General features: G+C 32.3%; 1 protein-coding gene across 7 annotated transcripts in view; it reads left to right on the top strand.

The window, feature by feature from the left end:
* Nucleotides 1-15605, top strand: part of RBFOX1 (RNA binding fox-1 homolog 1) — a 727152-nt gene extending 711547 nt beyond the window's left edge. For 4 of the 7 annotated variants that reach the window (XM_088466739.1, XM_088466740.1, XM_088466743.1 and 1 more), the window contains 2 exons: nucleotides 8383-8458; nucleotides 11854-15605. In XM_088466739.1, the coding sequence (XP_088322865.1) occupies nucleotides 8383-8458; nucleotides 11854-11976 (199 nt within the window). In that variant the 3' untranslated portion in view covers nucleotides 11977-15605. Of the gene's footprint in view, nucleotides 1-8382; nucleotides 8459-9861; nucleotides 9936-11853 lie in introns of those variants that run through there. The other 3 variants (XM_088466742.1, XM_088466746.1, XM_088466741.1) reach the window with 2 other exon arrangements.
* The last annotated feature ends 2484 nt before the right edge of the window (nucleotides 15606-18089 follow it).

Consider the following 18089-nt stretch of genomic DNA (forward strand, 5'->3'; position numbering starts at 1 on the left):
TGGGCATATGGTTAGCCTTTGTGAGATTGCAGGTCCTGAGACTGGTGTTCTGATCTGCTCACTTTCTCCTTGTCACCATAAAAGTTATTATTAAATTGTCCTTATATTAGTGACCAAAATTATTGCTGACACTTGTTGTCTGTGTGATTATTTATTACAGTTTAAATTTGTTATTTTACTGTCTGGCAATGCAAAGCCTGAATATACCATTAAGGGTTTAAGCTCCAGATGTTCACATTCTTTTACTACTTCTGTGCAGTGCAAGAGGAAATCACTACTATGTACAATGCTTGTTAAGAGTCCTAAAGCAGGTACTGTAATGTACAGTTCTATTGAGCTATTGCTCAAATGTTATCTCTAATGGGTCCTATTAATCTGCAGGAGCCATTCTATTTTTACTTTGAGCTGATAACTAGGGAAATCCCTCTAGGTCTTAGGTGACATCCCAATCTCCAACCACATAAACAGCATATTTTATTTACACTGATAGTGTCTCCCTTGGTTTTACAAGAATTTACATTTCAGACCATTAATTGAACATTAAACTGATCTAGTGTTTGCGTTAGCCCATTTGCCTTACTCACTGATTGTTTAGATTGTTTAGCCTGGCCTGGTGGCAGCCTTTATGTGGCTGCCTAGCACAACTGCTTCCTTTGGATGTTCGGAATCACTTAGGCAAAACAAATTCATAAAAGTATGAACAGGCTTTATTAGAAGAAATGCTAGACTCAAGATATGCTCTCTTAAATAACTATTATAATAAGGTACACTCCACAGTTTGCCCTGATGTAAAGGGGATATATTCAATGTATCCCCTGGAGTGATGGTCCACTGATAAGCTACATATTTCCTACTCAATCTGCAGGATAGATACTGAGTCCAATGTCTTCCTGCTTTTGGAAGTCATACAACCTGACAAGATTTGCAGAGAATTGTAATATTTGATTCATCACCATGATCCCTGACAAGCCCAACTGAAGCTGTAATCCTTAGTAAGTACTGCCCCAAAGAGAAGACTCATGTTGAAAAGGTAATGCCTCCTTTTAATTGCACCCTGGTCCCTATAGTGGTATAATTTCATCAGGACAGTTTTAAGATAACCTACCTGTTCTGGATTAGTGCCTGCTTATTGGAGAGACTGTTACTCTTCCCAAGTCCTCTAGTAAAAGCTAGCACAATGAAGTAAATGAGGGACAGTCTAGTTGGTTCAGTCTGGTGGTTCTTGTTGTAACTCCCAATAAACAATGCAATGCTCATGATCTTCCCAAATGATACACCTATCTGACTATCCTCTTTGGGCACAATGAAGTGTGCAAGTCTATAAAGCAAGCCTTTGCCAGTTGCATTAATGACTATACATGTGCCAAGTGCTTGCCTATTTATATGGAGCTGCATCTGACTATTATCTTGTGTAGTAATAAAGTTTTAGTTAGTAGGTTACCCTTTGCATATTGAAAAACAATTAAAGTGCAATGCAAATTCAGGCAGCTATTACTTTAAAATATACTTTCAATGCTTAATACATAGTTTTTTAAGTTATTAATCTAATGCCATAAGAAACAAAGTATGTATTAGGAAAAATAAATATCTTTCCTGGACTTTGCTTATACTAAAACACTATTCAGTCAGATAATAATTACTTTGTTGCCCAGCATAAAATGCTACACATTGCCATTGAACAATCATAACCTTCCAAGCCCTTATATGTCAGAGTCAAGCATAGGTTTATTTTCTAAATTAACGTTTTAAAAACAAGCTTTGTATTTGGAGAATAAAATGACCCTTTTCTTTTTTCTTTGTGAAAATTGAAAATATTAATCATAACAAACCACCCACTTTCAGAAGGTGAAGGTCACCTTCAGTAAATACACTTTCTTTTGGTAGGTTTTAAAAAGCTGCCTTTATCCACTTTATACTATAATAAAACTCAGAATAATATGATACAGCACGGAAGCTGATAAAATAAGCTTTAGAAATAAATATTACAAATATAATAGATTTTTTTAAATATATGTGTTCAGTACCGCAAGTATTTTCTTTCAAAGTTACATGAAAGATGTGAATAGTGGAATTATGTTGGGTTTCCTGGTACCTAATCATTTTTAAGAATCTCTATTCATGAACTTGACCTACTATCACAGCAGAACTAGAATCACAGTGTTCAAAAGGCAATCAATGCATGTTGTTCTGTAGCAATGGATCTGAAGTGCAATGAGTGACTATTTGTGATTTTGGGATAAACTACTACTTAGCAAGTAGACAGCCTAAGTACTGTCTAAGCTTTTTATTGACATAGTATGTTCTATGTTCCATTTCTGATTTAAGAGTTTTGTGAAAATACTGTTATTTTCACACCTGAACAGGAAGACATTTTGAAATATTTATATTATATGTTGTGCATTCAGTTGATAAAGCTAGTTTTTACATATAAATTTACATACATTTTTCTCTTGGCATACATGATTAACTTATCGATTATTAATATAATTATTAATTAAATTAAACCTGTAATTTAACTCCCTAGCCTTAAAGGAATAATTTGTTTTGTGGACATTTTCTTTTTTTATTCTCTAATAAAGTAGATTTCTCAAATACAACTCATACATAGCTTAAATTTTTGGATAGATATGCTTTCTAGTAGAGTTTATCAAAGAGTACCAGAATCTCTGCCCATTCACATCTGTCCCTGCCCTAGTGGAGCTTACAATCCATATTCCTTACCACATACTCACACACATGCACACTAGGGTTAATTTTTTTGTTGGGAGCCAATTAACCTACTAGTATATTTTTGGAGTGTGGAAGGAAACTGGAGCACCTGGAGGAAACCCACACAAGCACAGGGAGAATATACAAATGCCATAAAGTTAGGGCCATAGTGTGAATTGGACCCATGACCTCAGTGCTGTGAGGCAGTAATGCTAATGATTACACCATAATATAACATGAGCAGCTTTGCTTTTCATTAAGGGAACCAAAGTTACTGTTTTGGCCACTTACTTGGTGGGGTGGGCATAAAAACTCCATCAGCTTCTTAATGATGAAAAATTAAAATTTCATAGTTATATACTATCCTTTTCAGTTAGTAATCTAGTTAAACTTATTTTAATGTATATACCCATTTACGATTAAATGTCTGAAAAATTGTTTTCTAATTTATCTTTAACATAAATATTACTGTTACTGTGTACTATTTTCAGCTTGTAAGCAACTCTAACATTTGAATGTCCTGTAGACTATAGCAACATTGTTAATTTAAAAAAGAAAAGTAACAGCAGTCCTGAGATATACAGCTTTTACTGCTGCAGTGATTTTTCCCATCATTTTCCACAAGCACAGAACAAACAAAATAAAAAAAAAACATGGGGCTACATACATTTTAAATATCATTTTTTTTTACATTTTTGGCAATATCTTAACCTTTAAAATCAGTTTAAAAAAAGAATATATCAACCATTTTGGATCTACAGTAGTGTGAACCTTTCTGAAGATAACTTGAGATAGGATTTTATATATATATTTTAAATATATATATATATAGATATGGAAGGAAATGTCAGCGGCACTTGGAGACTGTCAACAAATATTTTAATGTGATCCCTCACATAGCTCCAACATTTTGGGGCTCACACTTCCCTTTGTCAAGGTATATAAAATGAAGAAAGAAGAAAAACACTTACCTTATAACCATAAGGAGCCTGCCAGAGTGTGTGTGTCAGGACACCGCCTGGGTCCCCATGTGACGCGCCCGGAGTCCCGCATTGAAGGCATCATTGTGCACAGCATCACTGGATGCCAGCACTAAGATGCGGTTTGTTGTCCTGGAAACTGGAAAAAGTGTAGGAATAGAAAAAGAGAGTAGAAGTAGAAAGTGAATAACTAATAAACATACAACAATGTTAAAAGCAAAACACGATCAAGTCACATGAAAAAAATACATATAAATGATGAGTCCGCTCCATGGCTGTATGAGCATGAAGAAACAGAAATAAAGCTGCCTGGGGAACAAAATCGAGAACCCCATGGAAAGAAGAAAGAAAGGGGAAAAAATAGTAAAAATGAAAAGAAAGCAGAAGAGAGTGGGAGGGGGAGGGTTGTGGGAGATGGAGTTGGAGGGGTTGGGGAAAGGGAAGAATGGGGAAAGGAAAGGGGAATGAAGGGAAAGGAAGGAGGGAAAAGAGAAAAGTTGAACATAGAGAGGGACAAGAGGAAAGAAGAAGAAAGAAATGAACGGGAAAAGGAGGGAGAAAATAAAATGCAGATGAAGTGAAGATAGTGGGAAATGTGAAAAGAGAAAAGAGTAGAAAAAATCATAAGGAAAAGAAAAGAATGAGAGAACCAGGCATGGTAGCAGCAAAACAATATAGCATAATTGACATTGAGTGGAGGTAATATAGATTGACCTGCACAAGGCCGAGAACTGAATCACAGAGTGGCCTTAGAAAAAATACTCATAGAGAGAACAGTGTAGATCTGAAAACATCACATCAGTATCAAGACAAGAATCACGCTTATAAAAGCGTTTGTAGGAAAATGAAATAAGCAACTCAGACCCCCACACAGGAAATAAAGTCCTTAAAGTGGGCATGAGTTCAGTAAATCAATTGAACACATTCCAAGGGAACTTTTCATTGAGGCCAGCTGGGCTTATGGTATTTAGATTGAAAATCCATTTAGCTTCAACTTGAAGGAGGTGAGCCACTCTGTATATATACAGAAGTCCAAAATAGGAGGCACTCAAGAGACTTTGCAGCAATAATTAAAGCGGTCCTTTATTGGAATAAAGGACCACATTCAATTATTGCTGCAAAGTCTCTTGAGTGCCTCCTATTTTGGACTTCTGTGTATTGGGCTGCTTTAAACCTGGATGGCACCGGAGACATTGTCTCATTATTCTGGAGTGCCGGGCATGTGGATATCTATATATATATATAATAGTGCAAATGAGACCAGCAGCACACTCTTAATGGTCGCAACAATGCGGAGTGCAAACACATAATATGTTATGAAATAGAGAAAAGAGGAGTCAGCACATCCATGTTAGTCCATAGAAAAATGTATTAATCCAATGTAGAACAAATATCAAGGTTATTAGAGGGGCTTGTGAACAAAGTAATAGCAATAGTTCATCATGGCAAAAATAGCAGGTTATCAAGAAAATACTCATCACAAGTCCTCCCTCCAGTGTGTAGCGCCCTTTATATATATATATATATATATATATATATATCCAGAGATGGCTTCAAATATAGCCATAGAAGGCCCGTGCCTTTTGTCAGCATGCTGGATGGATGTCTGAGGTGACTTGTCTTGATTGTGACCCTCTGGGGTCAAAACGTCGACAGCTATGGTGACATGTACAAAAAATATTTTCTATTAAATCTGATTGACTACCTCTGAACAGTGTGGTGAGTGCCCTCTCTGGCTATATTTGAAGCCATCTCTGGATATTTACATGGAGCATATATATATATATATATATATATATATATATATATATATAACAGATATGTGCATGGACCCCTGTGTTTTGGCAACACCACCCTCAAATGTTTTTGTTCAGTTTTGGAATCCTTTTAGACTAGATGAAAGTCTATAAATACAGATCAAATCATGTAATTTGGACCTGTTTACATGTATTGCAATACCCGTGTTTGGATTTCAAATCCGAGTTCTGAATTTACAGCCAGCCCAGGCTACTCCCCAAAGTGACTCCGAACTGTGACTTGATTCATCTTGGATCCCCTAAGATCAGGAAAATGAAGCCAAACACATCTAATATATATATATATATATATATATATATATAAAGATACAGCATATATATATATATATATATATATATATATAATTCTACAGGTAGCGGCATTCGTCAAACTTATCTTGCAAGAGTCACTGACAATCAGCCATATAGTTCAGCAACATTTTGGATTTATTACGCATAGATAGACAGCCTGAAGATTGAGAAGAGCTCAACTATTTGGAATTTTTTAAAAAATATAGAAAAATTCACAGCTTATCTGGGTCTTTTTAAGATACAAGTTCACTTCAAAAGTTCACCAAGTATAATGGCTTAATATTTAATAAAAATCTTAAAGTGAATAACGTCACATATATTTTATAGGGTATTATTTTTCTGATATGTTTAGTTATGAAACCATGATATATATGGGTTTTAGGTAAATATTGAATTTATATTTGGTCAAATACAGTACCATTATGTTCCAGGCAGAGTAACTGCTAGATGGGAGAATAAAAGTACAATTCTATAATTGGATTTCTCCCAAGTGCAGTCTCTTGGCTGACATTTATCAATGTCCTGTGTTGTATTACCTGTTGTACTTCAATATACAGAGAGAGTGTGATTACTTCTCTTTACTCATTTAAAGTGTTGGCTCAAATTCAAACATTTTAGATTTATGTTCCAAGCTGAACATCTGGTCAAAACCCAGTCAAAGAAATCAGTTGGGGCTGATTTAAAAATTGTGGCCAGTTGATTTATGACATGGAAGTCATTGTGTGTAAATGAACATCAGTTAAGGGTTTTAAGTATGGAGTAAATAAAAATATGATGTCAACATAAAAGAGAGTTCACTAGGTGAAAAAGTAAAGATGATAATGTTGCAAAGATGTCAGTGGTGAGATGACAGTAGGATGACAGAGAATTAAAAAGAATAACATGAATGGATAAAGCAAAAAAAAAATCCATCAATAACAAAGGGAATAAAATTGTTAGGTAAAAGGTATAGTAGAAAAATATTGTTAATAAAATATCAGAAGTACAGTAGGGAGAAATGTTAAGAGGGTAAGTGAGAAAAATGAGGATAAAAAATGGGCATATATAGGGAACTAAAATAAATGTTTTATAAATGCTAATGTACATGTTTTGACTTATATTCATTGATATTGAAAGAACTTTAAAAAACATGTCTTCATTTTAAGAGAGCTCTAATAGTGTGTTCATTAACACTTGGCAAAGCTTTCCTACAGTATACAGCAGTATACCATGTAATGAGTTTTCTATAGAACTAGAACACTATATTTGACCAATTGCTAACAACTCTAAATGTTGAAACTGATATGAAGCAAATGCTTGTGAGAAAGAATGTGAAAAGATAATATGTGTGTGCGTGTGTGTGTACAGATTGATTCTTTTTTCATAAATTTTTGGATTTTCAGTATCAAAGCAAATTTAATAGGCTTTAGAAACATGAATTAAATATTTAAAATGCCTGTATGTACTATGCCTTAAAGTGAAGGATGAAATCCCGGTATGTTGTCTATTTTTCATATGCTTAGACATATTTTAACAGTAACATATGCAGATAAGGGGTGGGTAGGTATTTCATGAGTGTGGAAAACAGGGTGGTCAGGGGAGTGCAGTAAGATTGTGTTCACCAATTTGAGACACAGGTGAATTTCTTTTAAGAGGCGGATGTTGTGGGGGTGCTGACTATCATCACTATCTAGCAACTCATTAGCTTATTGTGTATTTAACCCTGCAGCTGTTGGTATTTAATTCATTATCATGGCAGCTATATTATAGGAAGTCATGGCTCACTATTTGCAAATGTTAATTGACATTGGCATGATAAGATTCACATTTGATTTTTAAATGGGAAAACAGCATATATTTGTATTTTATTTATTTTGTATTTGTGTTTGTTTTATTGCATTTTGTTACAAAATTGCAATTTTTTGCATGTTATTAATAACTCTCCATGCACTGTTCTTTCTACTGTATGTGACATTTAATTACAATAATATCTTATGTGCAAATCGGATAGTGTGACTTTAACATTTACTACTAATACTGTCAAGAAACACCTCTACACTATTAAAGTATAAAGACTTGTATATCTGGAGTAAGTGTGGTCCAAATACTACTAATTAAGAGACTGAATGATCTTGAAGTGCATCAGACTCATCATAAGTGTGCAAATATGCTTTTTCTGTGTATATTTGTTGAATAAATATGTTAACTTCTATATGTGCGCTATAATATTTGTGTGTATTATCTACAAAACTGGAATATAGTTAATAGGGTTGAGAAATCCTTCCTTAAAATGATTAAGGATGGAAAGCATGTGTCAATAAGGTATATGTAAGTAGATATAGTCAGATGCATCTATAATAGTAAAAGAACATAAAAAGTTACTGTTCTGTGTGTCAGTAGATTGAAGTCACTAATAAATTCTAGCCATCATGTATTTTAAAATAATTAATGGTCAGTGCATGTCACATTACATCCAAAATTATTCACTCACTCTCATTGCTTCAGTTTTCATTTGAAAATGGAAGACAATATTTGTTGATTCTGTTGTGTATTTAACATGCTTTATTAGTATTCATTTTTAATTCAAAGTTATATTTTATTTTTAGTTACGGAAGAGTTTATGCTGCCGACCCCTACCACCACACACTTGCTCCAGCAGCCACCTACGGCGTTGGTACCGTGGTAAGTTTGACACTTGATTTCCATTTTACTATTTTACTTTACTGGTTATATTTGTGCTATTATGTTATCACCAGGGTTGCAACGTCACACTGGTAATTTTTCCTGATGTATAAATGTACTGATTACAGTCATAATCCACCAGAAACACCTGCTTTTAAATTGACCAAACGTCTATAATTGTTATTTTGCTTATGGGAATTGTGAAGCAGAATCATAACTGCCTAATATCTAAGCTACAAATCACCAGTGTGACACAATCCATCAATCTTGATTAAAAAATTTGAAAAAACCAGGATCCTTAACATTTATTGTGTTTAATAAAGCTTTCTTTACAAAAAAAAACATACACTGTAACCATTATAAACCCTTTCATGCACCACAATATTGAAAATTATAGGTTCTTAGCAGAAACATGTTTAAATACACAAAACATGTTAACTAAGAATCCAGTGAACATAATACCACAAAAATTAAAAATATGCCAGCACATACTGATACATGGATTGTAGCTAAAGAGTATATGTCATAATATATTACAGTTTCCAAAAATGCTATACTTGCTTTGCCTTTATATAGAAGAATAAACATGTAACTAAATAAATAAATAATTAAATGTAAAAGTTGAAAAAGCCCTGCAGACTAATCCATTTTTAATTAACTGTGGATGTTTAAGAAAATAGAAAAGTTGTAATAGACTTATTATGAAATACCCATTAAAATAATAAATTGATTTCATGTTTTCAAAACAATTGTATTTTTGCAAAAATGTATGTATATTGAAAATTTGACATGCTCACAATGTTTAGCCCCAAATGATTGCTGGAATAAAATAATAAGAAACCAAATATACAATATAAACAAGTTAGAATTAAACAATGTTTTGAACATACAATAGTTGCCCCTAAATAAACTCGCTAAAGGTTTTCACCATTCTAGATTTATGTGGTAGCAATGTCCAAGAAAAGTTGGTTATCATGTACATTTCAAGGAAATATGTGTTCTGAGACATTTTTTATCAGACATAGAATGAGTGCCTCAAATGTTCGCATGATTCACCCGTTATAATGTTTCTTCTGCCCATTTATGATATAGTATGACATGATAAATTGAAAGGCAGCATTTGATTGTCCAACAAAATGAAGGGTACAGCTACATATTGCTTACTTTGCTATATCTATAGCAAAGGATACATAAGATTATGCAGTGTAGATGTTCTCCTAACTATATAAAACACTTTCAAATTAAATTCCATGTTTATAGCAGTACTTACTGTTTTTCTACTGAAATAATTCCAGTAACTCTTGGTAGTTTACTGAGATTGATGATTGACAAATTTAGAATAAATGCAGTTCATGCACTGGTATCCTGATCGGTAGTCTATCTTCTTTTTCTTTTTCTGACAGAATCGATAGAACCCAAGCTGCAACATGTACATTGTCCACTTTTGGACATCATCAAATGTCATAGTAAAACATCATTCACATTAATTTGAAGATGAATATCTGAAGATGACACATGACCTTGTCAATCATCATTGTCACTTTTTACCTTTAACCCAATTTTTCATTTCAAATAAAACCTGACACTGATGTCTAATGCTTACACCTGACTTTTTCAAGCAACATTGTCACCTTTCAGGACCAGTTGTTTTATATTTGTATGTATACTTATAAATGCAAAAATATACAGATATACATACACAATATTTAACTTTTTATTAACGTTTTCTCTGATCAGAGTCGGTTCACATACTTTAGCAACAGATAAAAATCCACAATTTTTGTAAATCTGCAGCAGGAATATAAAATATTGCAAATGTGTATTTGTGGATAGACAAATACTTTAGATACATACACAATGAATGCAAAATATTTCTTTTTTCTTCCTCACAAGAAAAATAGATAGTTAATTGTTGCAGTTATATACTGAAATAGGACACTGCCTGCCCCAGTATTCTAATGCATATTGAAGATAGTTATTATTTCCAAGCATATAAATATATTTCCTGTAAGTATTACTATTTATTTTTTATGTCATATATGTGAGCCAGACTGATAACTGATGAGATGTCATTATCAGACTCAAAATTATTTGCTATATGGTAGCATCTGTTGTAGTGCCCCCTTGCAATCTGAATATTCTGTAATACAGGTGTAACTTGTGAGACAATTACCAATTTTATTTGGCAGGAATGACAACAGTGTGCCAGCCACATATTGTTTTCTGGAAGAGCAACACAAGCTGAGAGGGCAATAGCTGCTATGTGCTGTCATCTTGAGGCTGACATTGAGTCCTGACCACTGACAATGTCAGATATTAGCTGTCACCCACAAAATGCCATTTACAATAAAAACACCTGCATGCTCAACTGGAAAGTTGACTAAAAAAATCCTGTATTTCAAATCCATTGAAGAAAGGAAATATTTATGTAATCATGTATGTGTCTCTGTATATACATTTTCTACATACACATAAAGTTTAATTTTTGTAGTACAATATATGAAATATCTGCAGTAGGTTTAGGTTACTTGTGGTATTGCAACTGATATATAACTATAAATCCAATTTTGACCTGCTAGACAGAGACATTATATGTAGCTGCATATCAGACAACCATACATTGTCTAAACCTGCTGTAGGAATATAACACATTGTATAATAATAATAATAATAATAATAATAATACCAATAATAATAATAATAATACCAATCATTATAATCATTATAATAATTATTATCTAATTAATGTTAAAAATTACAAGACAAATGTCAATGTCAGGTGACTTTTGATTTAAAAAATGTGATTGCTTCTGACAAGTGACAAAAATGAATAACAAAATGTTAACATCAGGTGTCCGCATTAATCATCGCTAGTGTGTTTCTGATGTTTTTCCATGATATTTAGGATGTCTTAAGTGTTTTAAATATACACTGTACCCAAATTCCATAATGAGATTCTACTGTATCCCCAAAATTGTAATATTAGATTACATATATGTAGGAATGTTTAAAGTATAAAGCTGATATTTCAACAGATTAGAAAATTCAACAATAAGATTGCTTAATTATTACAACTAGAGCTCCTATAAATTTAACATGCAAATGTACTTATCTTGCCAATATAGGTTTATCATGGGTTCTGAATTAAAAAAATAATACTTATGAGTTAAAAATTTCACATGGAACAGAGGATATTGACCAGGGAAATCCAATATTAAAAACATACCTACAGTAATTACACTTTTTTTGAAGTTGTCAATATTTTGTTAGGTGCAGGCCATAGTCATATGTTAATTCATGTTGGGATGGGCAGAATAGTAATATTTTAACTTATGAGTTTGAATTGTTAAAAGAGTAATCTTAAAAAACAAACCCATGAAATTGCTTTGTTTCAGAATGCTTTTGCACCCTTCACTGATGCCAAGACTAGGAGCCATGCTGATGATGTCGGTCTCGTTCTTTCTTCATTACAGGCTAGTATATACCGAGGGGGATACAGCCGTTTTGCTCCATACTAAATGACAAAACCATAAAACTCTTCCAGTGTGGGGGAAAAGAAGCTTTCCGAGGCCTGGGTATTGCAATACATGCAGTAGTGCATCATTTTAGCAACTCTAAATAACTAAATAAAACTCAAAAAGAGGAAAATTACATTTTTTATCTTATACCTCAGATATTTTGTTCTGTGTATTTTAATATTGTGGGTCTTTAATTTCTGAAAGTTCTGTAGTTGATTATTGGCTGTAGATTTTTTTGTGGTTGACCTAGAGAGCTACTACTGTAGATATGAATAAAAACTATTTTAGGGCCACATTCAAGAGTGCTATTACATGTAAATTAATTATATATGCTGAATATTATGATATTGGAATTATCACATTTTGTAAGCGTGTAAGTGACTATAGTAGTCATTTCTGCATTTGCATATGTTTCAGTTTATTTGGGAGGGCTAAAATGCTGGTACATCAAAGCAAAAAGGTTGCCACTGCACCAAATCTCATTTAGTGACTGTCCTAACTTATTTCTTAAATATCCAGAGCCAAAGGTTGTGTTGAAATTTGTGAATTTGACTCTTTGTACATAAAATCTGATGAAATGCTATCTTAGCTTACCCTTTCTAAGCATTCCACCAGACAGTATTCAGCTATTAATAATAACTATCTTGGCGTACAACAATTTGAAATTAAAAATCAAGAAAAAAAATCAGAGGAAAAATTAAATAAAATGTTCAAAAACAAGAAAAAAAATCTAAAAAAACAAAAAAACAGCTAGTTAGGTCATCTACATTCTTTTTATATTTCTTCCAGTATAATAACTTATTGATATCATTGCTGATTTTTATAATGTGGGTGGGGAAGTATTATTAAAAAGATGACAAAAGCACTGTTTCTATTTTTTTCTTTTTTTGAAAGTTGTAAAGGGAAAGTAATAAAAACTTCAATTGTTTGTACCAGTTAAAATGTATAAAATTTACATCTGTGCAGTGGAATTGTTATGTTCTAAAAAATATACTCAGCCTATAATGCTTTAGTTTTAGCCTTGTAGAACAACTATTAGAGAAAAGTATCATTTTTATGGAATTACATACTAAATATATTGAGATTTATATAAACATTTTACAAGTATTGCAATCATTAAGTAGAGATAATCATGGTATTTTCAACTGCTTGGTATTTTTTTGAAAACATTATATTGTGTAAGCAATCTGCAATTTTTCAGTTTGACAAAGCTCTTCCCACTTCAATTTATATTTTAATTAAGAGAAAGTTTTTAGTTACTGTATGTCAGTTAATTATACATGGACCGTCACACAGTTAGCATTATTTCTACCATTGATAAAAAGGCCTATAAAGTTCTAACATTTTTAGACTATATGGAATAGAAATCTGTATAATGAGATTTTTATTCATCTTTACTAAACCATCATTCTCTATAACATATTTTCCATACTGAGAGATAATTTCATCTGTTGGACTTGAATGGTACTTTATTGTAACATGTTTTCAGTTTAAGTAAGTGGTAGTTTACAGCTATAATGTTCCACTAAGAAGTACACTATATTTATATAGTCTTCCCCTTAAAAATATATGTTGTATTATAAAAGATTATATTATAATTTTATTAATATCTATATACTTAAATTATTCTGTGTCTAGCCATGCAAAGTGATGGTAGTTACAGTTGCAAAGCCAATAATTACTTAAAACATGTATTTTTAGTTAGAATGTCATATTTTATTTTAATCTATGCAGTGTAATTCTTAGAACAGTGCAAAACCATCTGTTTTCTCTCTGTCATATAATAATTAAAAGCAACAGAAATCAGAGGTAAGCAGCTCTGTGAAAATAAGTATCTATAGTGAAAATGAACAAAAAATTGTGAAATGCTTCACAAATAGTGGAACAAAAGCAATCTCCAATTTTTAAACTATTGTTTTGCAAATTAAAAATATAAATGTTGAGAGGAAAATTTTAAAATAAAAATATATTCAATTAGTAATCATAAAAAATTACATAGTATGAAGTTTTACTTTAAGATTATTTGGCTAGTTAATAAACTAACATATCATTAATAGTTAAAACTTATGCAACAGAATATTTATTTATTATAATATATATTTATTGATGTGTTTGTCTATTTATAAATTATAATGTACACAAAAAGTTTGCTTTTCAAAACAGAAATGATCTTGCAACACGAAATAAAAGACACGTGCCTACTTCTGAACTATTAAGATATAATCCTATTCTTTAATTAAATGAAAAGTTAAATTCATTGATGTATTTGTAAGAAACATGAGGTGCTTTTTCATGTCGTTTCAAATTATAATATGCAAAAAAAATGTTTTTAAAGATAAAATGTAAACTTGTTCCAAAACACATACTATTACTGCTTAGTCTGAATGATCATCTCAATTGAACACAGGTAGTTAAAGTACTATTAAATATTAGTAAAAGTCTATTTGGGTGGTAAGTAACATGCATTGAAAGACACAGCAAGATACTGTCAAGATACTGAAAAATTGCAGTTTGTCTGTGCATATGTGTAGACTTTTTACATGGTGTCTTGTTTATGAGCTAACCTGAGCTTTGGTGATCATCAGGGGTTTTTTATTTTGTAATTGTAACAATAAAGAAAAAATAGTTAGGAGGGGGTGGGAACAAAACTTTGGTATATTGCTCATTATAGATTATTTTTAATTTTCTTTGCAAATAATATGTACTGTGCCCATTCATTGAGACAACCACTGTATTCAATATCAACACACTGCTGTGAACCTACCAACTTGCTATAAAAACTGCTTCAAATACAAGTGTTTGTGACCAGATTTTCTCTTTGTCATCATATGTGCATGCAAGTATGATCAGTTGAACATACATCAATAAAGATCCACAAAAGATGAAATGTTTTCGGTAGTGTTTCTAAGTATAGAGAGTATCTTTTATGTTTAGACAATAAAAAGAAAAGGTAAAAACAGATAAAGGAAAACTTACTGCATTGTGTGTTATTTTCAATAAAAAAGAAAAGGGATATTCCCTCCAGTATATTTAAAGTATATGCAAATTCAATTTAAAATGTACTGTAACACTGGGGATAAAGACAATATTTTTTTAATAGATCGGCATCACCTCAAATCAACAGTGGGGGTTGGCATCATTTTTTAAGACACCTCATATAGATACTGATTTTAAAATCAGACTTATTTAAAACTTTCTGATGTGAATGAATGGAAGTCTTATTCTCCAAAAAGACAAAAACAAACAGTGAAGTGATATTTGTTAGATGTAGAGAGGTATTGATGTGTCCCCCCCAAAAAAAAATAAAAAAAGATTTTTCACTGATCAGAAAATAATTACAAATATTTGTCTAGGATAGCTATATTTGGATTTTTTTTCTTTTTTTATCAATATATATTTGGAATGTTTTCATGTATGTAAATAATTACTGATGCTATAAAATATTAAATAAATTATAAAATACCATGTGTGGATTATAGTGACTTCAAAAACCGATTATTGAAGAAATCTGCAAACCCAGAAAATGTGTATATCTGTCTTTAGAAATGAGTGTTTATATCACTACAGTGGTTTGTGAATAAAGAACAATGGTTTGTAATATTAAAAAAAGAATAAAAGCTTAGTCTGAAATGAATAAATAAAATAATACCTCGAGTGCCTCTTTTCTGTGTTGTTAATAATAAAGTATGGCAGACTGCCTGAAAGAATGAAGTAACACTGCATATTCTGTACATCTGTATCAACATTTTTGGAGATCTGTGATGTATGACTCATTTTGCTTGGAGAGGTGGATGGTAGAGGGAATGGGTGAGTTGGTGTAGACCATGTAGTGAAGCTACTATATTTCAAGCTGCAGCCTTCTATCATTTATTGACATCGCCAAACAAACTGATTCAGGAAATACAATTTCCATTTAGTTTAAAAAAAAAAAACTGATGTAGTGTTGATATATATATATATATTAAAATATTTCTATTATATAATTGTTAATGTGGCTTCCACTTTAATTAGTATAAAATCTCTCGTATGTGTCTGAATGTGTTATCCTATTTGTATGCAACATAATAATGTATTTAAAACATGTTTTATTACAATGTTAAATGGTACACAAATAGGGAAAAGCAAGCCCAGGCTTTTGCTACGCACATTATACAGAAACTGCACTGACTAAGTTGGTCAATGATTTGATCTCTGTTAAATCTATTAGCCATTACTTGCTTCTAATTTTCCAGGACCTCTCTGCTGCATTCATCAAGGTTGACCACTCTATTCTCATACAGTACAAAACCTTTCCTAGGACTTCAAGACACTATCTGATGCTGTATCCCATTCTACTTATCAAACCTCTCCTTCAGTATTAATTTCACTGGATTTGCTTCCTTTTCAATTCTTTTATCAATTGGAGTACCACATGACACAGTCCAAGGTCCACCACTCTTCTAGAGTATATCTATACCACTTATCTTGAAAATCTAATAAGTTCCTGTAGAGTTCAGTATCATCGCTATGCAGATAATACCTATGGTTCTCTTACCATCTGTATTAGCCTGCATTTCAGAATGTCTCTCTGCCATGTCATCATGGATGTACTTTTGCCACCTTAAACTCAATCTTTTAAAAACATAGTTTTTATTCATTGGTAGTATTATTATTAACTAACTAACTACTCTACACTATAATATCCCTGGACTCAAGCTAGCTGCCTTGCTGTCATCCTTGAACTGTCCTTTGTCTCCCACATATGGTTTGTTTCCAAATCATGTAAAATACAATACATCTAAGAATTATTTCAATACATTGTACATCTCACACAAGATACTGCAATAATGTTAAAACATGCACTTATTAACTCCTACATTGATTATTACAATTCCTTTGTTATCACCATACCTTCACTCCTACAAAATATATTGCAAAATGTTTTTTACTGCATCTCGACCCTATCAGTACCTACCTATGTTATCTGTATTGTACCATCTATTATTATAATCCAATCCAATAAGTAATACTTTTACTAGTAAACAATGTATTAACACAACTGCACCAAATACAGTACAGCTATTTCTTTGCAACTCAACCCCTCCACTCTACCCAGGATCTGTGGCTCTCATATATCAACATTTATTTCTCCCATTCACATTAATGTTTGTTAGGAGCTACATATACTCTGTGGAATGTCCTCCATTGCACAAGACTTACCCCTAGCTTCCAAACCTTTAAGAATTCCTTAACCCTTTAGCCAAATTTCTGGGCTATCTCTGTAACCTTTCTATGCTATTTTTCCTGATTTCTACCACACCACACAGTTCACACTACTGTAACTTACATTTATTCTCCTTCTGTATTCAAAAAGCCTCTGAGCTGTGATTAAGGGGTACAGTATATGTACTAATCATTAGAGGCAGATAAGTTGCCAGGTGGAGAGAGACAAAATACCAACCAATTAAGTCCTAACTGTCATTTTTCAAACACAGCTTCTAAATGACAGAAACTGATTGGTTTTTACTTTATCTCTCTCCAAAGTTTGATGGATCTTCCCCAAAATCACATTTTGCACGTTTTTCCATTTCAACCTGGTTTTGCAAATATGGAATAAGAGGCACTTTCCTCATGTATCAAACTCATGTTTCCCTATAGTTTGTAAGCTTGCACTTTAATACCAAGCATTGTTTTATTTCTGTGTGTGTCCCCAACTGAGAATAGCAAGTATGCTTGCACTATATAAATTAATGTTAGTACATAATTAAACAATAAACATTTTTAAGTTCTAATTAATACATCTAAAACTTGCATATCTTATACTTCTTTCAGGTGTACATACAGTCACACCTGGTATGCCTGTTGTAACCGCTACTCTTTATGATTTGAAAAAATGTAGTGCCGGGCTGCGCATCCTAATCTTAACTATAATAAGAGGTGCTATCATACTGACCTGTAATTCTAATGCAGAAGAAAGGAAAATGCAGGTGCGTACTCCAAGCACTAAGAATTCGGAATTATCAAAATATTCATAATTAACATGTTTTTTTTATGTAAAGTTCTTGGTACATATTTGGCCAAAGATGTTTGCCCACCTACCACATCAGGTTGAACCTCATAAAGTGGGTCCCTTT

The sequence above is a fragment of the Taudactylus pleione genome, unplaced genomic scaffold (genome assembly GCF_031769625.1).
Source record: "Taudactylus pleione unplaced genomic scaffold, aTauple2 ptg000066l, whole genome shotgun sequence".
Classification (NCBI taxonomy): Eukaryota; Metazoa; Chordata; class Amphibia; order Anura; family Myobatrachidae; genus Taudactylus; species Taudactylus pleione.